Source organism: Actinia tenebrosa, unplaced genomic scaffold (assembly GCF_029948245.1).
Source record: "Actinia tenebrosa isolate PJP-AT-01 unplaced genomic scaffold, QUT_ActTen_1.0 PGA_scaffold1__47_contigs__length_23844297, whole genome shotgun sequence".
Lineage (NCBI taxonomy): Eukaryota > Metazoa > Cnidaria > Anthozoa > Actiniaria > Actiniidae > Actinia > Actinia tenebrosa.
In genome coordinates, this window is record NW_028292578.1 from 1,908,272 (window position 1) to 1,931,000 (window position 22,729).

The following is a 22,729-nucleotide window of genomic DNA, read 5'->3' on the forward strand; positions in this document are numbered from 1 at the left end:
TAGGTTAGATAAAATTCTTTTACAGTGCGACGCGCCTAACCGTGGCCACGAGAAACTTATTTTTTTACTAGTTAGCCAATCAGACAGCGAGAATTTGTGCATTTGTACCTGAACTCATTCAGCGTGACCGCAAATATTTACAATTATTTCGTACACTTTGCAACAAAAACTTAAATAAATGGCTGGGAATTTGTCTAGGTGATACCTATTTTGGTCCCTTTGCTAGCTAACACTTTCGTAAAAGTCTTTTAATTGATGGAAACACTTGGGGAGAAAGGATTCAACGGCATTGGTAAAATAATAAGTTCGGTTAGGCGGTTAGGCGCGTCGCATAGTATATGGAGTAGTATAATACCCTTGAGCTCAACAAATGAAACCCGATTTTGACCAAATGACTAGAATCACTGAGAAATAACGATATTCATGGCACCTTTTTCACGATCGTCCGGTTTCGACCAAACCCTCCCACGATGTGAAACTCGGCACTAAGTAGCGAGCTCACGATTCTACGGGAAATGTTGCCTCTATCATTTCGTTCAACGAGCGTAGAAAGTGAACACGCGGTAACTTCAGTACATGACATTTCTAATCATCATTATTTAATGTCCAGGCGTGTAGTCATGGCAAACAACAAGTACATAGTGTGTCCAGGCTTTCAGGATTGCTATCAAGTGATCAGACATCAGACAGTACAGTGCAAACCATATATTCGTGAAATAATACTAATTAGTACAAAATAGCACCAATGAAACAATTGAACTCTAGCAGGATGTTAGTTGCAATAACAAATAAAAATTATTAGAATTCGGAACCCTCATAAACCGGTCACCTACACCCTTTATTAATCGGGCAGTCTTTACTAAAGGTACCCGTCTATCTTAAAAACAGCCTTTGGTAAGATATTAGCGACCTTTAGATACGACGACGAGTACGAGTACGAGTCCTGTGCACGTGGGTAACACTAAATCGTAGTTGATTCCCGATTTTTTACAATCTAAAGTTTCGATCTACGTACTCGATCACGACTACAAAAAGATAGTGCCTCTCTTTAAAAGTTAAACACTCGCGTACTCGTTCTCATACTCTTCGTCGGATCTAAAGGTCTCTAATACCCTTCGTAAAACGGACACCCTCTGCTAATCGGACAGTTATTAAAGAGAGACCCTAATGGAACGGACACCACCACCCTTAGTATTTACCCTTTATTCACTGGATTCCTTATTGGATTCCTCATTAGTGAGACAACACCCTAGCAACCATAAAGTCGGATGCGCGCGCAGGCGCTGCTATGAGACGGTTGCCATGTTTTGGGAACGAGACGAAAGGTTTGTCCTTCGGTGGGATTAACAAGCCACTGAAGCTGCAAGTCGTACCAATTGGTGTTGCCAGTGAAGGTCTGTAATGATGAACGGAAATAATAATGACTATCAAAATAAAAACAAATAAAATCAAACAAACAAACAAACAATGGAATTTTTTAATAGATTTTTAATCAACAAAAACTTTACTTTAGGTAAAATGTGATTGAAAATCTCAGACGTGTTTGTGTTGAAAGATTTAGATTCATGTATGTATCTTTTTAAGTACTACAAAACAAAGAAATAATACTCAAGAGACGACAATGCATAGCCTGACATGGGAAAACAAAAATGCTCATGAGGGTCTTCTCTCATTGATTGCATAGCTAATATTGAATTGATAGAAATATTACTCATTATTTTATCATATTCGAAAACTGTTACCTCTTTAAAAAAGGTTTTCCCGCTCTCACGCTGTGATCACGCAATGGTGATTCTAATCTACCCATAATTCTGATGGCTTACCCTGATAAGGCCTCTCTCGCGGTATGGAATATAGAAGCTTCCGTCCTCCGAGTATTCCAAGATGAATGTAGTCACCCAGTGGTTAGGGTATTTACCCTGAATGCCAATCCCTGTTGACGTGATAAGATATTGTTATCTAGTGGTGGTCTAGCTGTGCTTTTCAGTGGTCATAGCTACCATTTTGGTTCCCTGCTAGCAGAGTCTCTCTTCTCTTTCTCTCCCTTCTTTCAGGCGGGGATCGGAGGAAGGAGACTGCCGATGTAGAGCGTTTCCTTTGATACACCGCCGTCCACGATTGTGGACGAACAAAACCAGTTTTAAAACCGGTTTTTAACCGATTACATGTAGTGCGCATGAGCAAATGTAAGACACCGTGGCGCCAAACATTGTTTGACGAGAGCGGCTGTCAAAATCATGACAGCGTTGCTAAGTTACGCCACACATGCGCGACAGAAATAACGTCCTACATCGGCAGAGTCTATTTTTCTCTCTCAACCAAAACAAAAGGAAAATAGGTTCTGCTAGCAGGGAACCATTTTGGTTGAATTTTAAAATAATTTTTTTTTGTTGTCGTTAACTGGCCAACATGACGGATCACGTCTTTTGTTATTCGATGTTATTTTTACCTTTTTGACAACAATTTGACCTTACACGTCATTCCCTAGCGTATTATTTCTTTGTTTGAGGGTTGCACACGAGAAGGCACATGAATATGGATACAACTCAAACAGATAGTCTTATTTTCAAGAGAATGACACGTGGTGTGAATTGGGAAAACTAGCTACATTCTCAACGTAACCTAGTAATATCTCCTACGAACTCATTATCGTAGGGGTGTACGTGTATGTATCGTAGGGGTCTTCGTGACGTCATTGACGCCATTTTGGTTGACTTTGACAAAAGATTTGGTCTTGGCGTCTTTTGTCATGTCAATCAACATAGACTTTTCCTGAGTTCGATAAACAGGATGCATTGTGGTCTAGTTTGGGTACAAACAACACCATATAAGGTTTGATGAAAAAAAGATGTTTGTACCGTAGACTAGACCACAATGCACCGTGTTCGCTGTACCAGAAAATTAATGTTCATGGTAGCCACGCCTTTTTCTTCTTTTATTTTCATGGGAAAGGATGTACGCTGGGTGTTACTTGACATCATGATCATTTCCGGTCTCCTGTGGGACTGTTCATCAGCTGAAGTTTAGAATAGTCCCCTTCACAGTTCCCTGCGTCATCTTGAAAGGTAGCCGTGCCTTTGCATCGAAGCGAGACGAACAGTGAGCTTGTAATGATAGAGACATGTCTAAGGTTGTCTAAGGTGTTAAAAAAAGGTCTCTATCATTGCAAGCTCACCGTTCGTCTCGCTTCGATGCAAAGGCACGACTACCTTTCAAGATGGCGCAGAGAACTGTGAAGGAGACTATTCGGTCTTGCTTACAGCACATAGAAGTCAGTGATGTGAGATTCAAAGACTTATCAGCTGATTGAAAAATACCTGTAATTCTTGTTGGACCGTTAAAGATCATCTCCAACCATGGTGACGTATCGTTCTTGCTGGAGCACCACGTTGATTCCAGAAAAAAGCCACTGCTTGCTTTGGGTGTAAAAAGCATCCCAGAAGAGCATGCTGTTGAAGAAAACATTCGAATTGAACAAACATTCAGACAAACAATCAGAAAAACGAACAGACGGACAGACATGACATTCAGTATAATACCAGGTAGGTTAACGATCTTGTAGACAGCATTAACCCACGATGTTCCGACGCCATCTTTACACTTGGTTTCGCTTGCAGGACCAACATTTGCAAAAGTCGTCCCAGCATCCTTTCCGCTCCAACACTCCCCGTAAAACTGGATCGCGAAGTACTGGAAACTAAAACACAATAAACATTTTATAATAGACTCATTTATTTGAATCGCATATCAATCCATTATTTTTTAAACAAATAGCGCTATTGAGAATGCGCATTACGTCATTGATAACGCCCAAAATAAAAAACAATGCACTCTCGAGATTCACCGTTCGTTTACGCATAGATTAAGGTGGCTGAAAATAAGAGTGCCATTCATAAGAGTGCGTCAAATTGCGCCCCAATTCTGGCCCAGACTCCTGTGTCGTCATTTCCGGTTTCCCTTTTGCTCCCAGACTTAGGTCCCTAATATACTGAGCCGTATTCACTACATTCCCCATGAACAGATGAACAGATCTTTTTTCTAGTGACAGTTTATCTATCTTACCCACGGGTTTTTACTTGTGCAGCGCAGGTATCAACCGTCTTGGAATGGTTCTTCCAGTCGATGGCGTCACGTAAGTTACTCACGATGACCGGTAGGGGTCTGGCACTAGAATCGTAGAAGCAGCCTACGTACACATAACTAGCCTTTTGCCCTGGTGAAGATAGGAAATAGAAAACGAAAAGGAAATGCTTTATCAGTAACGAACAAACAAGTAAGTAACATAAGTGGGAAAAATAAAAGAAAGAGGCAAAGGTAATACAAAAAAACGCGCACAAAAAAAACAAAAAACAAAAAACAAACAAAACAAAAAAAAAAAAAAAACACAAAAAAAACAAAAAAACGAAAAAACAAAATAAAAACAAAACAAAACAAAACGCACGCATGAAAAAATACACACAAAGCACACACAAAAAAACCCGCGTCAACCGGCAAAATAAAAACAAAAAATAACTGGGATAAAATACGATATCATAAGGAAATGCAAGCTAAGAATAAAGCTCATGAGTAATAGTGCAGCCTAATCCTCTTTTATTTTAATGAGCAGCAGATAAAACGAGAAATTCAAAAGAGATTATACTAAAGTAGAGATTTATTTCATTAGAGCGGTATTCATGTGCGTGGGCGATGGACCAGAAAAATAACCAATTAACAGATTTCAGGCTAGGGTATTTATTCAGTGCCATTAAAAGTTGATTTTAGTTTCTTTCTTTCTTTCTTCCTTTCTTTCTTCCTTCCTTCCTTTTTTTTTTCTTTCTACCTTTCTTTCTTTCTTTCTTTCTTTCTTTCTTTCTTTCTTTCTTTCTTTCTTTCTTTCTTCTTCCTTCCTTCCTTCCTTCCTTCTTCTTTCCTTTCTTTCTTTCTACCTTTCTTCCTTTCTTTCACCTTCCTTCTTTCCGCTAAATAGTCCGATTGTTCTCTCTTTAATTTTTCGTAGTTAATCTTAATTCACTTCCTCTTTTTCTTACCTCGTTTTCTTTTCCCTTTTCTTATTACTTATAAGTTATAATACAGTACAGTAACTTAAGGAAAAGAAAATACCAGGTGATGATAAATATAGATTTTTTTGGATTTGGTTTCAAAACCCTCTCTTCTGCGTCCAATTTTAGACTCAGTCTACTATATCAGATAACACCGCCTCACAATCATGAATACTAAAATTAGAATTATTATGGTGCGCAAACAAAAACTGAAGTAATGAAGCAAAACGCTCTTATTTCTCGTGTCTCCAGTGTGTTCTTGAATCATTTCAATACTTGAAAAACTAAATAAATAAAGGCTTAATTTTATACTATAGCTCGTCTTGTGCTTTGTCGTGCAAAGTTTCGAGTTGCGCAAAATTTACAAGGTTTGGTTACCGCGCGCACAAACCTATAAAGTCAAAGCATTGATTCCTTTCTTCATACAACTCAATCAAAGAGCTTAGCAAATTGAATTCGAAGGATTAAATTCAACAAACAGTCCTATTCGCTAAAACAAACCCCAATTGTCCCAACACCATTGTCATGACAACGCAAATAAGATGAAATCATTTCTTATCATCTTATGTTTATTCTTGAAATGATCATCTTTAACAGAAAATATTTTAAAAATTTAATTCCTTTTTCTGCGATATGGATAGATTTAAATGTTATAAGATAGCACTTGAACGATTAAACTGCCTTATTTATCTTCAAGTCTGAGTTTAAGACGTCTCGTTTGATATGAAAATACAGATTGCTTCTGGTTACTTTATGGCCCGGGCAAACACTGAAAAAAATAAACAAGTATACTATATTTCCTTGAAAGCCTTAGTACAGGAAGCATTTTCTTGACAGACAGTTTGGTTTTGTCAAAGCTGTCTTTCCATGCCGTAGATCTTGGCATTGCCAAGTAATCTTGCAAGACAGCAGAGAATGAAACTCTTGAATAAACTCTTAAGAAGATGAAAACAGTACTTTTAGCTTGTACTATCTAAAGTGTGTTGTATACATTGCTCGCTTTATCGCATTTACAGCTAATTTAATCGATAGAGAGCTGAGTAACAACACTATACTTGGATATCAATAGAAAAAAGGGGTAAATATAAGTAAAAAAGAAAAAACGAAAACAAAAATAAAATAGAAAAAGATATTGGTGATAGTTTCATTAGTTGTGTCCGTACCGTAAAGCCACTTGTTGTTTGTTCTCCTAATAACATTTTGGATCCGAAAATGAGAAATATTCAATATTTTAAATACAACGTAATGCCGACTTTTCAATACGTTGTATCTCAAATTTCATGATTTTTTTATTACAAAAAGCCTCATTATCCCCTTAAAATGTCAAAAACAGGACCACTTGGTTGACTATTGATTCAATATTTTTTCTTAAATACTGAAAATGAGCAGAGCTCAAGTAGCTTAGCATCGAATTGTGATATTTATTTTTTTACTACAAGATGAACACTCACCTTGGATGAGACGAGATGAAACCAAGAGCAAAGCGACAGTGATTACAGCAGGCAGAATCAGCCTCATGATGGATAACTAATTCTATAAGGAAAAAAATCTACAATCGATCAAATTGGTCGACTAAAAGTGAAGCGATTAGATTCAATATTGACAGTTTAGTAGGTTGATGGAATAGTATCCGGTTTCATTAGTATGACCGAGATCATTTTTGGGGGTGGGGACGGTAGGTAGATATTGTACTATCGTAGCCAATCAATCTCACTGATTTCACCATCACACCATTGACTTTAATTTTCTTACAAAAATGTAAAAGGTTTCATAATAGAATTCAGAATAGACTTCGTATACAGTACGGCACACGGCACGGTCACAGAAATGAAAACATCTTTTGGACCAACACTGAGCGCAAGACTAATTACTCATGCCCACATTCATGTTCACGGCGGCATGGCGTTTCCTTATCATGGATGATGTATTTATATAGTTAGTTGTAGACTTTGCAAAGTAAGGTTGAGGCGGCGTTTCGACTTCAAATCTCTGCATAGATGTTTTTAACGTTGGGCGTTATGCTTTTCTATTCCATACCACGTGTCATTCCCTAGAGTATTATTTCTTTGTCTAACGGATGCACATGAGAAGACACTTATGATTATGGATACACCTCAAACAAAGAATCTTATTCTAAGGGAGGAATGTTAAGTATTTTGTGAAATTTAGTCACAAGATACTCAAGATTGATTGAGAGTTTGACGAGTTTATTTACTAACCAGAGTGGCCTTTAGTCACAGAAGGTTATTTAAGTTGTTATTCATAGTCTTTTTGTTCTGAGCTATTTTTTCCCAACTGTGGTAACCTATGAAATGTAAGTAAGCAAACACGAAACTCGTGAAACACTTGAACTTCGAGTGAAATTTAAAGCTGCGCGCAAAGCAGCTTGAAATAGACTTTACTCGAAAGGCCTATATAAAGGTATAGAGTTTAGATGTGTAGATGGCCATCATTACGTTGGTGTCTTTACGAATATAAGAATATCCGATTAGAGCCTAAACGCTACTTAACTCTAACTTTAATAGGCTCCAACTGAATTTTATATATTCAGTTTCCTTTAGATAAATTACTCGTTTTTTGTTTTTGTTTTTAAATAGCGCAATTAACCAACAGAATTCATAATGTTAAGCAAAATCCCAATGATCTGATATGCAGGCCATACTGGGTTTTGATAAGGTATGCCAAAAAAAAAAATTATTTATCGGCCCAAACTGAATAGACCTTTCCCGAATTCGCTTGACTGACCACGAAACAATGGTTTGAAGTCGAGACTGAACTTGATTCTTTTATTCATCAAGTTCAACCTCGACTTGAAACCATTATTTCATGACCAGTCAAGCGAATTCGGGATAGGTCTATTGACCAATACGGAGACCTTTTACCTTGTTGGTTATGTTTACCCATTTCATTCCACGTGTCATTCCCTAGAGTATCATTTCTTTGTTTAACAGTTGCGCATATGAGAAGACACATGAATATGGATACAACTCAAACAAAGAATCTTATTCTCAAGACAAGAGGTCTGAAATGGGACGATGTACATTCAATATGCTCATGGTACATTGGTCGGCTTGTAGACATCCAGTTGATCGTGGACTTGTTAAGCTGCCGATACACGCTGAAATTGTGTCTCACGCTGGCAAAGCAACGGAAATATTGAGATTGCATTGCCAGCGTGTATCGGCTGTTTTAACACAACAAACGGTGTAATGTCTAATTTAGTTCCTGTGCGCCCTGTAGGACATGTTAAGCCAATTGACATTGGCCTTCCATCAACCAAGAAGATTAGTTAGCCGAACTTGTATCTTAATACTTGCGTAATTTGCTGCTGACACTGGCGACCCTTTCGCTCAATCAGCACGATACTCGTGTGTTTGAAGCTACAGCGCTGGATCGAGCTGAAACGAAGCGTTCGAGGTCGAAAGTCATATATCAGTCAGCAACTACTCTTTCGGAGTCCGAACGTCATTAAGTATTTCTTTGAAACTTTTTATGTTTGTATTGCAGCATGAAAACACTCTCCAAACTCACAGGATAGACTACCCAGGATACCTCTTGGCCTTAAGGACGGACCGTTAGATAATTGAGGGGGGAGGGGGGGGTGAGTAAACCCCAAAAATATTATCGAGCAAGCACCTACGGCAAAAGAAAAAAAAGCGCAAAACAATGAATAAATAGATATCGTGCAACATAAATTCCTGCCACTTCCCCCCCCTCCCCCCCTTCAATTATCTAATGGCACATCCCTTAGCTTCCAAACCCCTTCTCTCCACCTCGTCTTCTATTTTAGACAAAAACATGTTGGTTTTTGGCTCCCGTTTAACTCACCGCGTTGACTCGAGCTGCAATTCATTGTACAAAAAAAAAAAAAAAAAAAAAAAAAAAAACCAGTGTACAGTGACATACTTAAAACGAAGGATTTCAAATGGGACGACAATGATGCAGAACGGAACAGGTTTTTCATCTATCAATACGAGCCGATTTCATATCAAAAAGAAATCTAAACCAATTGAAAATCATCCACAGAATTATAGAAAAATGCAATCGATAGTGGAAGAAAATCTAGTCTATTTTAGTTCAATATTTAATTCCAGCAGATAAACATCGAACCAATGCGACCGTCTTCCTTGAATGGGCAATCGTGAAAATCTAAAAAAACGTTTGATTACAATCATTTGAGAAAAGTCCGTGGCGGAAAATTAAGATTAACAAAATAAATTTTTTTAAATTGTGTTGAAATTTTTTTCGAACTCAAAATTATTAGGAATTTTAAGAAAATAGTAATGGAGAGTCGTATATTATGAACGTACCTATGATTTTTAGCGGGGAAACTGAATTAAAATTAAAGTAAAATTGAAGCAGCCCTCCGCTGACCACAAATGACTGTAATATACAACTGCTTCGTCAGGAAATGGAAACAAATGATTAGTGTTAGTTTACTTCAAATTGGTTGAATATGACACCTGCAAAAGATTATAGTATAAAAGTAAATATCTTTTTTGCTTGACAGCCTGTTTTTGTTCAGTTAATATTTGACTGAAGTATGGATATTAGAAACAGGTGATTAAGAAAGAGAAAAGGAAAAAAATATGTATATCAAGAAGGGAAGGAACAAAAAGAAGAGAAGAGAAGAGAAGAGAACATAAGAGAAGAGAAGAGAAAAGAACATACAGGAGAGAAAAGAGAACAAGAAATAACAGAACAGAACAGAACAGAACAGAACAGAACAGAACAGAACAGAACAGAACAGAACAGAACAGAACAGAACAGAACAGAACAGAACAGAACAGAACAGAACAGAACAGAACAGAACAGAACAGAACAGAACAGAACAGAACAGAAAACTGAAGAAAAAAAGTTAGCAAGTAAAATTCAACCAAGGTTTACAGTTCCACACATCCATTTCTTCCCAACACAAACTGTCGTGACCGGTCTCCTTCAATATGTCAATCACGTGTACTGAGCTGCTTCAATGGATTTACCGCTGTCTCTATAGAAGCGAAGCCATTCAGTATCTCCTTTCATCGACGCTAAGTGCGCCCGGTCATTTCTACAACCACTATATATCCAGCGTTCTTGTCCAATAGATTACCCTAACTTGTTTTCACTTGGCTAAACCATCAAGGTAAGTTTTCTTTCTAGTCAAGTTTGTAAAAGCCACCACTAGGTATATTAATGTAGTACAGATACGTATTTTGTTTGCTCTACCAATGATGTACGAAACCTTCGATCGAGATTTCGCCACGCGATCTCTACGCTTCACCACAAACTTAAAGCGCGAAAGTACAGTAGAAGCTTTGTCGCTGTTGCGTGCTGTTTGGCGCTCCAACTTAAGATTGGTTCAACATCTTTAAAAAGAGATATTGCTTTTTCGTTTTGAGTTTTACTTTTGTTTATAAATGGCTTTTTACGGATGAAAAGATTCTTATTTTAAACAAATTAAAATGATAGTATAAATCTAAAAACGTAAAACAACATTTTTAAAAGTTATCGCTGAACTTTCGAATTTCAGCCCAAAAATGACTACAAAAGATTCTTCGTGATTTATACGTTGAAAATTTGGTATCTGGTTTTGTTCGCGTAGCTATACTCTACATCTGCGCTTCTTGGTGAGGTCATTGAACCATTCACCGCTAGAATGGTATCTTTTCCATTGCATTGAGTTGCCAGTTGCAAAGCTAAGTGGGACTTCTTTCTAGTGCAAGAGTCGCTAACCAATCGACGATGATCACAAAATGAACACAGGGGGCAAATTATTTAGTGGATCTCTTGTTTTGTCGCGTTGGGCAATAAGTCGGTGTGTTAGTTTTACGAGTGCATGAAGTAAGTATTTAGTGATTCGTGGCTCGTCCCTGAAGGCCCCTTGCTCTCTGTAGCATGCCGTTCTACCTCGTAGAAAGATAAGTTTCGTATTTTGTTTTCCTTTGAGAGTCAGTTTGCTGTAACAGAACAGCGGGAGAACAAAGATCACTCGGGATATCGATGACAAAAAAGAGAACATTTTGTTGCCAAGGTCGGAGCGATTGTCGACGTGGTTGTTCTCGGTATTCGCTTCCCTCGGCGATGGAAAAGTCTGAATCGTACGAAAAAGGGTTTAGAAATGATTTCTATGCGACAGACAACGAAAAAAAACGAAGCAAAGACGACTTATTGTTCCATTTTTTCTGCGTATATTAAAATAGTGTCCTCCTGAAAACCATACGACCAAGCGAAGAAAACCTCCTGTTTTTACTCTAAATAATGTCAATATTTTCAAACTAATTCTACTCAACAGAATAAGTATAATTAAGTAATCCTCACATCACCACAAAACACTGGTCTTTAAAACCCATTCCCTTAAAAAGGTTTACAATTTAATTAGAAAGAAATAAGCTTCTCTTTGTGTGTTTACATTCTCCGGGCGAACCGATCGACCGCCCCCGTGGACGCCCCCTTGCTTCATCCAGTCACAGTGCTCTAGGGCTACGCATTTATCCTCATTGGAATTCCACGCGGCTAGTTAAGCGATTTCCCATCAGTTTGACTGACAAGCACCAGGTTTTATTTGCAGACATGTCTGAGAATTGAATAGGCCTTTTTGCGGAGGTATGATGATAGGTTTGGAGCGCGTGTAAAGTCAACAGTCTTTTCAGATTTGTATTTCCTTTTTCGTTCATTAGTATGATCTACACAGCGGGGAAATGGCCAAAAAAAACATCCGCGGATCGTAAGTTCTACAAAACATAATATCAAAGAAATCAAACACGATTTATTTTTAAAATTTGGTTTTAAATTTTGAGTTCGGGCGGTGTGTAATGGGAAAAATTTGACCTTTCGTACAATGACGTCATCATTTGGCCATATATTAAAACATTCTCTTCGAATACTCCCAGAGAGACGTTTGTAACAATGGATAAAGTTTTTTATACTTAGTATTTTACTTGAAGTCTTAGTCTTCTTAGTCTGTGCCTTCAACGACGATTTTTTCCCATGTATCTTTTATATATGTCTTTTATATATGAACACTGATCTCCGAGTTCCGGTCGTGGATGTTGACGCTGTTATATCCCTCAAGGTTATTTGTACTTAGTATTAAGCTCGCCTTTGGAAGGTACTGGAAATAATTAGCGGAGCTTAGAGTTAATAAAGTCTATCTCGCTTGCTCACACTTACAAGTAAAACCATTTTGTACTTAACTTGTTTTAATTGAAGATGCTTAAAAAAACAGAGTGAAGTGAAGAAAATTAAAGTAAATTAGAGATCGAGAATAAGGTTGCTCGCTTCACTTCAAGCTTGGCGTCACGCTGCACATCGTTTGATAAGAATGACTGGCTCTTTACATATTGGGAAACATTCCAAAAAATAGTCATAAAAGAAGAGAACAGAACAGAATAGAAGAGAAGAGAAAAACAGAGGCCAAAACTTCTATAATTTTGAATACAAATGAACTAGTTATTAGCTACATCGTTGATGTTCAAAGACAAGATGTCATGTCAAGTTTTCTGGCAGGCAGCCAACGTCCATTCTTATTCAAATAGAATACTGTGCAATATTGAACCTGCGATTTGCAAACTTTAGAGCTTTAACCTACTATGCCATCAGCAAACTTGTTGACATTTGTTTTTCTATTGAGAAATGAGAAAATGTCGTCATTCTTATTATCAAAACGTCTAATACTTTTTTCTCTCCTTTTTTTTTTTTTTTTTTTCTCTTAAAATGTTTTTCTACGACTTAAGGAATTTATTTTTTTAGAAAGGAAAACGAGTTCCGCTGAACTTGGAAAGTTATAAATATTTTAGATTTTTGAGTCAAGGAGTTTTTAGATATCGTATAAAAATATTCAAAATGATCCTGCCGAGCAACGGGCTTAAACACACCAAATACTCAGAATATCAGCAGTTGTTGCTAAACACCTTAAAGTCTTAATAGTTCCCTTCACAGTTCCCTGCGCCATCTTGAAAGGTAGCCGTGCCTTTGCATCGAAGCAAGACGAAAGTTGAGCTTGCAATGATAGAGACCTTTTTAACACCTTGGATAATTATTCATAGGTCCCTATCATTGCAAGATTCGTTGCAAAGGCCCGGCTACCTTTCAAGATGGCGCAGGGAACCGTGAAGGGGTCTATTCCCTAATTTTTCAATTTTTAGCTATAAAATCCGCAACAGATACTGCATCCTGTTTTGTTCATCGAATTTATCGAAAATAAATTTTCATATTAACGGCGTATTATGTACATCATAAAATGATTTTCCCTACAGTTTCTATTTCACTTGACGTCATTTCCTGTCTTGTTTGGAATCAGCATCGTAGTCGGTGTTTGACCACCATTTGGAGCAGACAATGAGAATAAAAGACATTTATCAGGTGATTGAAATCTAGACACAAAAGTAGACACAAATGAATATCATCTCCTTCAAGTGGTGTTCAAACGCTGACCACCATGTGCTGTCAGCCAGAAAGAATTCTATTGAAAACTTGCGATTTGATAAACATTCTACAATAGAAAGGGAATGACGTCAAGTGACACCACGCAATTAGTCTACGAACTATTTCACGGTCTGTGGAAAATCACTCCAGTGTAACTATTAAAGTTATCGCAATATTAAACTACGAGTGAACTACTCTGGCATGACCCGGCATCAATACTACATGAATTAACATGCGCACCGCCGTTGTATTCGAAGGGGGTTTTAAAATTGGTTCAATAGGCTCTCTCGCTTCTCGGTCGTAGGATTTGTTATCGCGACATATCTACTCGTGCAACCGAAACTCGTGTCGCGAACAAGTTTCAACAACCACGTGAAACTTTTCTCGCAACGCGTTGCGTCAAGTTTACTAGAGCCTTGAGTTGGCTGTCACGATCAGCTAAGATGTTGTTTCGAGATTCCATGTACGAGTTAACCATGCCCTGACTTTGACTAGCCCAGACTGCGGTTGTTTCAGGGTTAGATAAAATTTAAAGATGTTTTTCTTATAAATAAATAAATGTTACTATATTATCATTAAATAAATAAGGCAGGATTTTTTATCCAGGATTTCCTGCAATGGGTCACTACAGCTCACTAACCTAAACAAAGCGTTGCTTCCTCCCCTAGGACTTGCTGCTGCACCCTAGGAATCCCGCGCTCTGCCTTCCTTCGATATACGACCCTAGATGAAGTATGTATAGCTGCCTCAATCAGTGCACAAAAGTTCACTTGAATACTAATCTTTTCGTGTTTTTTTTTTCCAAAGTTTCTTGATCTCGAACAAGATGGAGCACAGGGTCGAGAACGGTAAAATAGAAAATGGTTTCGCTTTACCAGAAAACACCAAGCCAACAGTAATCGATAGCCAGAACGCTAAAACACTCGACGTCAGCATGATGACACCTGCTCAGAAACGTCGAGAAAAAATTGCCATCCTAAAGAACGTTCTCACCATCAGCATGGGCTTCCTGTTTCTTTTCACCGCTTTCCAGTCCCTGCAAAATCTGCAGAGTAGTTTGAATGTGGACGAGGGGCGTGGCTTGGCCTCCCTGTCAGTCATTTACGCATCGTTAATCGTCTCTTGCATGTTCGTGCCACCCTACTTGATTGGTCGTTTGGGATGTAAATGGGCTTTAGTCGTGTCCATGATAAGCTATGTGTTGTATACTGTGGCAAATTACTACGTTCAGTGGTGGACACTGATACCGGCGTCTTTCTTGGTTGGTAAGTCATATTATTATACATTTGACTTACTATTTTGTTTTTGCTTGGCCGCGGTGTGACACCCCCCATCATTCACTGCACCAGATTTTTAATTTGCTCCATCATCACCAAAGTGCCCTATCAATTACACGTTGCAGCAGGTTGGGTACCCAGGATTATTTCCAACATGTGCGGGGAATCGTGTTTTATTCTGCATTATAAAATATTTGAGATAAAACATGCGCGCTTATTGGCTGGCTACCATGTTTATATCAGAGGACAGAGACACGCTTTAACAAAATCGTTCAAAAATATTTTATAAAAGCAATATAAAACGTCTGCTTACGTCTCTGTACTGTGATATAAACACTTAGGGAGCTGTAGAGCACTCGAGTAGCAAGAGAAGTACTCGGCTACGCCTCGTGTTCTCACAACGAACCAACAAACCAAGTGAATTTCCTTTTGCAGTTGTATTTTACCTTCAGATATTTTCTTGCAGGCTTATCAGCAGCTCCCTTGTGGTCGTCAAAGTGTGCGTATCTAACCACATCAGCAATACGATACTGTGAATTGAACAAAGAAACACAAGAAGCTGTCGTCACCAGGTTTTTTGGGATTTTCTTCTTGATATTCCAGAGTGGCCAGATTTGGGGCAACCTCATTTCGTCAATGGTACTGAAAACTGGAGAAGGTAAAATGCAATTAAAAAATATGAATAAATAAAAAAAAGGCTTTAGGTCTTGGGTAATGCACGTAGGAGGTCGAGCAAGATCCACTAACTGGCAAGAGGTTAGGTACATCCTTAATAGAGTAGATTTCGTATGACTGTGAAAACGTCGGTGCCGTATGCGTGCCTAGAATTTTGTTTGGCGAATTTTCTCGCGATGTGTTTGGTCTGGTAGTGCCGTGACCTTGACTTGACCGTGTCCGCGCCGTGTTTTGGGCATTCGATTGGAAGGAGAGTAAATTCTCGTGCAATGTGAATGGTCTGGCGTATGCCTTCGGTGTGTTCGCGCCGCGAGCTTTTCACAGTCATACGAAAACTGCTTTAGTATGACACCGTTACGGTACGAGGAATTAATAACATTCACCATTAAATCCACTGCGCGAAAAATTGCTGTTCGATGTGACGGTACACTGATGCGTACTGTTTTCTATTGTGTGCGATTATCAAATATATGGTATAGGTTCCAAGATTATCTATACGCTTTGGCGAACAATATCTAACTCCCCTCTCCAGCTACTAAATAATGGACATTTTTGTTTTATTTGTTTTACAGGCGAGGACGTATTCCGGCCCAATGCTGCAGAAGTGTGCGGAGCAAAGTTTTTCACGATGCCAAAAGACCCTGTCAACAAAACCAATTCTACTCACGCTTCATACAAACCACCACAGAAACTCGTCATTACTATGTTGAGTATCTATGTGGCTATTGGAGCTTTTGCTGTGGTTTTTATCATGATTTTCTTGAAGAGGTGAGCTTATAACTATTCCTTATGCATACCATGCACCTAAAACCAATGGGCAAGGTCGCAGCTCTAACAATATCTAACCCAATTGGATGAATACAATAGAACGAGAAACAATATAAACAGAACAATAGAACGAGTCGACAATGAAAACTATTGTTTGTTTTGACCAATCTTAACAGTTCTGGAAACCAATAGACCTTTGCTCCAGAACTGCACAGAGCAGAACCTTTTTCTCTGCAGTCTTTTCCCATAATTGCGCACCCAAACAAAGATCTATATTTATCCCAACACTTGCGAGTACCGGGCAGTTAAAGTCTATGCCAGTGATTTTCATTGGTACTCGTTAAGCAACGATCGTATTGGCGCGATCGTTATTACTAATACATGACTACATGTGTTGTTGCCATTTAGACTTACTGGCAGCATGAGCAGAAAGAAAGATGAGGTGTCTGGATTGAAGTTACTGATTGCTACCATGAAACACGTGTGGCAAGATCACAGGATGAAGCTGATTGTTCCACTGACAATTTACAGTGGGCTTGAACAGGCTTTTGTTTTTGGGGACTTCACGGCGGTAAGTTTAAAACATACAGCAAAATATCACTCCACATCTAACCACACCACACCATGCTATGCCATGCCATTACACACCATGCTATGCCATGCCATGCGCACCACATCGTGCCACACCACACTATGCCACGCAACACCTCACCACACCACACTAAACCACTCTACACCATGCTACGTCACACATCTCTATACCACATAACACAACTCTACACTATGCTATGCCACGTTACGCCGTACCACACTACACTACACCATGCCACACTACACCACACCACACTACTCCACACCACACTACTCCACACCTTATCGCAATATCGCAGCAAGCCCACGAATAATTCGAAGTGTGCAGAACTTCAGCATGGGGAGCCAAAGCAATTACAACACGTTGATAAATGATTTTTGATTAATTTTTTCACGTCTTTTTTTTTTTTTTTTTTGTTGCAGGCATTTGTTACATGTTCCATCGGAATTCACCGTGTGGGATTGGTCATGATCTGCTTTGGCGTAACAGATGCTGCATTTTCTTTCATCCTTGGTAAACTCACTCAGTACACTGGTAGATTCCCGATATTTTTGGCAGGATTCTTTGTACATCTAACAGCAATCGTCACGATGTTGGTTTGGATGCCGAGCCGTGATTACGTTTGGGTTTTCTACGTACTTGCCGCCTTGCAAGGCTTCTGCGATGCCATCTGGCAGACCCAGATCAACGGTATGTATTTGTACTTCTCTGTACAATATAGTTACGTTGGTACTGGCTGCAAAGTACCATGGTACGTTAGAATGCTGGTTGTAAGATGCCATCTTGCATGCAGACCAACAACGAATATTTCCATCTGTAAACTTACGTACATAGATATCGAGTTGAGCACGATTGCTATGCTACGTTAGGGTGCTAATGGTCGTCCTTCCAATTTACTTACACTGGGTTAAATGTTTACAGTATGATAGAGTGACCCTGGGACGAGTCTTTTGTTTTCTTTCCCAAGGGACATCCAAAACAAAAGAGCTAAACCTAGCTAGGGTAGCCCCTCTTCATGGAAATGTGGCCTAAGATCGATCTGAACACTGATGATGTAACTCTGTTCATTTATAGCTCTCTATGGCTGCTATTTCCCTGACAACCAAGAACCTGCTTTCTCCAACTACCGTCTTTGGGAATCTCTTGGTTTCGTTGTTGCCTTTGCATACGGCAACTATCTGGGCATCAGCGTGAAGCTGTACATCCTGTTGACCGTCCTTCTCCAAGGCATGATGGGATACTTTGCTTCTGAGATCATTCACTACCGAAAGGAGAAGAATTCTCTTGATATCTCTCCGGGGCCTGGAACAGAAATGGCACAGACGAATGCTGCTTTGGAAGGTGAATACCAACTGTCAAAAAAGGCATGAGCTGAGGCTAGTTCCTATACTTTTTTAAGGCTAGTGAAGCAAAGCAAACAATATAAATATTTCTTGTAGTGAAACTCAGAATTTATGGCTCATCCATCCATCTCAGTAGTTACGAAGTTTCTTGAAATAATTTTTTATCAAAATCTCTCTTCACCGGACAAATTCCAATTCTGGGAGGACATCTTCCGATGTCTGGCCGTTATTTCAAGTCCTGAACCAACTAATGTGATATACAGGTAGTCAATATAGTAGAATATTCAATCGATAGGGATGGAGATTGAGGGGTGGAGAAAATCATAAAAATAACATGTATATACAGTTAAAACACTCATTAATAATTCATAAGCCTTTGGTCCAATTGGAGCCACCATACACGTCACGTGCATGAACCTTTATACCCGATAAAGTCCTCTTCATTAGTATTCAAGTGATTTTATATAAAGACACATGTGTCTTTATATAAAGACACATGTGATCTTTATATAAAGACCACTCGAATACTATGAGGATGACTTCATCAGGGATGAAGTATGCATCCAAGTTTAGATGAAGACATAGAGCTTCATCAAGGTCATAGTCAACCCTAAAGATCTTTGACTAACGTGCCTGTCTTTGCCTTGGCACGCAATATCCAACGAGTGGGAGCTTCTATTGAATCTGGTTGCGCATGCCCGTGACGTCAAATCTCTATCGAAGTATAAAAATCCATGTTCGTGACGTGTATGGTGGCTCCAGTTGAACCAAAATCTTATAAATTGTTCATGAGTGTTTTAAGCAGTTCAAAAAACTCGTAGATCGTGTTTTATCAGGTATAAAAGCACTCGGCTACGCCTCGTGCTTTTATACCTGATAAAACACTCCTACTCGTTTTTTAAACACTACAGTAAAAAATACCGTAATCGGGAAAATCTTAATCGTAACCGGTAATCGGGAAATTTATATTATTTTTCGCACTATTGTAGGATTTACACATTAATGCTCAAAATGTAAAAATAGTAAAAAGTAAGTTAATGCAAATGACTTTATGCAAAGCATATAAAATAATAATTAATTATAAAAGTCTTAGAACTCCGTATTTATCCTATAGATTCTAAGGTTTTGACTAAATTTCCTTGATGGAAATTGCGTACTTTGCAAATGTGTGTAACCAAGAAACACTAATAATATAAGATAAATTAAAAATAATAGTGCTAACATTGACAACAATCATGGACTAGTTAGCTAGTTACATGCATAGACTGCTTCACAGCCCATGTTTCGGGGTTTTATCAGTAGCGAATTTAAGATTTGCAAAATCTGCGACGGCTACGTCTACCGGAAGTGTAAGTAACTTCACTTTGTGGTTCCACGCCTTCAAAGTCTGTCTTCCCTGTGGATGAGTTGACTTTACTGACAATGTTTTGGATGAAATATCCAATGAACAGAACCCTAAAAAGAAATTATTTACACTTTCGGTTGACGTCGCAGTCGTAGATTTTGCAAATCTTAAATTCCCTAGTGCCTTATTATTAGAGACCTTTAGCATGACGTTCTTGCTAGGTACCACAAACCCCAAACTGTAGTTCGACGTCAGGCGTTTTCCTTCAAACTTTCGACATTTAGCAAGGCGTCATAACGAAGTTGTTGCTGGAAGAGCCGCCAAATTGAATTTCATTGATGCCGAGTGTTTTCAAGTTTCCTCCGTGTTTGCGGGGGCGTTTCTGGGCCTGATCTCTAGCGGTTAGCGGTAAACCTGATGCTAAACGTCCGGCTCTAATGTCTTATTATGAGGAGCGGCGGGTTTCTGTGAAGCAGTCTACTAGTTGCATGAATGTAATGATGCTGATGCTGCTGCTTATACTTATGATATACTGACGATGATGATAAAAATAATGATATAAAGATTTAATTAAATATTTAATTTAGCGATTAAGGAATATGCCGACGTTTCGACGTTAGCTTAAATGACGTCAAGCGTTGTCATGTTTTCAAAGCTTTATCAAGCTGAAGATGTTGCAGCACGATGCCGGTCGTTGATGATGTTGCTAATGATGATGATGATGATGATGATGATGATACTAGCTTATAATTATGACACCAATCATGATGCTGAAGATGTTGCAGCACGATGCCGGTCGTTGATGATGTTGCTGATTATGATGATGATGATGATACTAGCTTATGATTATGACACCAATGATGATACTGAAGATGTTGCAGTATGATGCCGGTCGTTGATGATGTTGGTGCTGATGATGATGATAATACTAGCTTATGATTATGACACCAATGATGATACTGAAGATGTTGCAGCATGATGCCTGTCGTTGATGATGTTGCTGATGATGATGATGATAATACTAGCTTATGATTATGACACCAATGATTATACTGAAGATGTTGCAGCATGATGCCGGTCGTTGATGATGTTGGTGCTGATGATGATGATAATACTAGCTTATGATTATGACTGATGTTGTCGATAATGCTATTGTTGCTGATAAGAGTTGCAGCCGATGTAGCAGCAGCTAGTGTTTCTAATAATATACTAATAAACTATAGGTATGTTGCTACTGCTTCTATGGATAATATTGCTGATAAGTATTATGTTGTAATGGAAATGAGTTTGTTGACAAAATTGTTAAAATTACAATGAATTGCTTTTGTTAATTGTGCTGTTGATGACGATGATCAATGATCCTATACTATTAGTCGACTAGCAATAGAACAGATATTGTGTTGTTAAACACTTTACTTTGTCTGTTCGTTAAATGAACAGTGACATCTTCCCGTATGCAATTGTAGGATTGACTATGTTTTAGTCTCGTTCCTGAATAAATTAAACCACAACAATACACTACGACACTTGTATTGTTGAGGTTCAAAAATACCTATTGAGGTTCACCAAACGAATACATATGTTAACAGGGGTGAAAATGAATCATTTGTGTGGGTTTACATGGATGGTGGTTGAGTTTTAATTTCCGTTTAAGGGTATTGCATGTTTAGATCATAGCACAAATGACTTGATATCTGCGTGGAGTGGGGATTGATGTAAATGGTTGTAGAGCATAGTTGAGTGGAGTTTATGCAATAGGCTGAGACATCATTTACTCCCCATGATTAGATGTCAAGTCCTAAAGCAAGTTTTTTTTTACTTGCAATATTTAAGTACTACAAATAAGTTAAGAAATTATATAATCATGTGAAATAGGTATTAATTTATCTAAAATGGTAATTCATAGCCACCAATTCCATTCATTATATTTTGTTTTATATATATGTTTTCAAGATTGCTCTCTTGCTTCAGTTCTTCTCTGTTGCAACTGGTTGTTTGGCCTCATGCTTCTTGAAGCACTGAAGTAAGAGATCTATTGGCTGGATGCAGTAGAGTTTTCGGGGGTGTTTGATAGAGTGCAAACAATATAACCGTGAAACTTTAGTAATACTAAATAGCACAATTTCATGCATTAATTCCATTGTTTTCTATTGTTTAATTAGCACTATTTTGTACTATTTAGTAAATAGTGTTTCACGGATTAATTGTTTGCACTCTAGCAAAGAATAATAATAAATAGGGAATGTAGTGACTCTAGCGGGAAACCATACTCTTGCATCTGCCGGCGTTTAAATACACTATACTTATAATATAATAACTCTATTTTAATGACTTAAAATAAAATCAATCTAGAGTGCTTGCACTAAACCCGTGAAACAAATACTAATTTTTTTGGTACTAAATAGTGATAATCAAGCAATACAAAACAAAGGATTCTGTATGAATTACTACTAATTAGTACTAAATATTATTCACGGGTTTAGTGCATGCACTCTAGTGATGCGTGGTGAAATGATATTTAGTATGCAGCTGTATGACTAGTTGCGCAAAGCAATTGATTCTCAGAATATATACTTTAATTTTCTTTTTGCGTTCTAGAGTCAATTTCAACGGGTGACAACAAAAGAATACAAATCAAAACACAACCTTTTTGTCATGTTTCATAAGTTTGCTGTGTAGCCATTCTGGCTGGGGAAGGGAATATAAAGGGAAAGACAGAGTCAAGTTGTCATTGCAGTGCATTGTGGTACTGTTTTAGGGACCAAATAGACGCCATCTTGGAAATGTCCCCTCAAACAGCCCCGTAATGCACTGCAATGCCAATTCAAACCATTTTTACCCCAACCTCAGAATAATTAGTCTCCCCCACAGCCGCTTTCAGTGTCGTCACGCAATGCTTTCTCCCCGTGACGACACTGAAAGCGGCTGTGGGGGAGACTACAGAATAATATGTTTGTTTAAATGATTTGTTCTGCCTTTAAAAACACAGCAGCAAAGCAAGTGTGACGTGTGAATATGAACAAGAAAAACGCAAAAAAAAAAAAAAAAAAAAATTAATAAAAAGTTCAAGAATATCTAAGAACATTTATAATATTTGTGTTTATGTTGTGTGTAAAATAGTAAGTAGAGACAATGGTATTAATAATAATAACAATAAACGCAAAATAAAGGGATTGTTGTGGTTGTTATGTTTATATAGATATTGGGTGACCAGGTACAAAGTATGATTCTCCCATCTCATACCAAGACTCTTCCAAATCTATCACGTTATCTACTACTATCTG

General features: G+C 38.2%; 2 protein-coding genes across 4 annotated transcripts; one reads left to right on the forward strand and one right to left on the reverse strand.

The window, feature by feature from the left end:
• Positions 1-573: 573 nt before the first annotated feature.
• LOC116305213 (uncharacterized) lies at positions 574-14,256 on the reverse strand. Of its 3 annotated transcripts, none has more exons than XM_031715073.2 (7): positions 14,086-14,256; positions 6,491-6,572; positions 4,063-4,213; positions 3,540-3,697; positions 3,318-3,449; positions 1,824-1,933; positions 574-1,396 (listed from the first exon to the last, which is right to left on the reverse strand). In XM_031715073.2, the coding sequence occupies exons 2-7, from the start codon at positions 6,555-6,557 to the stop codon at positions 1,250-1,252; spliced, it is 765 nt and encodes a 254-aa protein (XP_031570933.2). In that variant the 5' UTR covers positions 6,558-6,572; positions 14,086-14,256; the 3' UTR covers positions 574-1,249. The 3 variants fall into 3 exon arrangements, with proteins under 3 accessions (XP_031570933.2, XP_088888404.1, XP_031570931.2); XM_089032278.1 differs by lacking the exon at positions 14,086-14,256 and adding an exon at positions 7,922-8,629; XM_031715071.2 differs by lacking the exon at positions 14,086-14,256 and adding an exon at positions 7,259-7,769.
• Positions 14,257-14,271: 15 nt separating this feature from the next.
• LOC148909684 (N-acetylglucosamine transporter UNC93A-like) lies at positions 14,272-22,508 on the forward strand. The gene is made up of 6 exons (XM_089032277.1): positions 14,272-14,710; positions 15,189-15,380; positions 15,970-16,165; positions 16,574-16,736; positions 17,180-17,447; positions 17,832-22,508. Exons 1-6 carry the CDS (start codon positions 14,272-14,274, stop codon positions 18,125-18,127), a joined length of 1,554 nt encoding a protein of 517 aa, XP_088888403.1. The 3' UTR covers positions 18,128-22,508.
• Positions 22,509-22,729: the final 221 nt, after the last annotated feature.

What these genes read in the sequence shown, in the direction of transcription:
- LOC116305213 (XM_031715073.2), bottom strand. Translation starts at nt 6,557, where the DNA reads ATGAGGCTGATTCTGCCTGCTGTAATCACTGTCGCTTTGCTCTTGGTT. An exon ending in GCACAAGTAAAAACCCGTGG is followed by an intron (nt 3,698 to 4,062) that starts GTAAGATAGATA and finishes ATTGTGTTTTAG; the next exon opens with TTTCCAGTACTTCGCGATCC. An exon ending in CAAGATCGTTAACCTACCTG is followed by an intron (nt 3,450 to 3,539) that starts GTATTATACTGA and finishes TTTCTTCAACAG; the next exon opens with CATGCTCTTCTGGGATGCTT.
- LOC148909684 (XM_089032277.1), top strand. Translation starts at nt 14,272, where the DNA reads ATGGAGCACAGGGTCGAGAACGGTAAAATAGAAAATGGTTTCGCTTTA. An exon ending in TTTTTGGGGACTTCACGGCG is followed by an intron (nt 16,737 to 17,179) that starts GTAAGTTTAAAA and finishes TTTTTGTTGCAG; the next exon opens with GCATTTGTTACATGTTCCAT. An exon ending in CTGGCAGACCCAGATCAACG is followed by an intron (nt 17,448 to 17,831) that starts GTATGTATTTGT and finishes GTTCATTTATAG; the next exon opens with CTCTCTATGGCTGCTATTTC.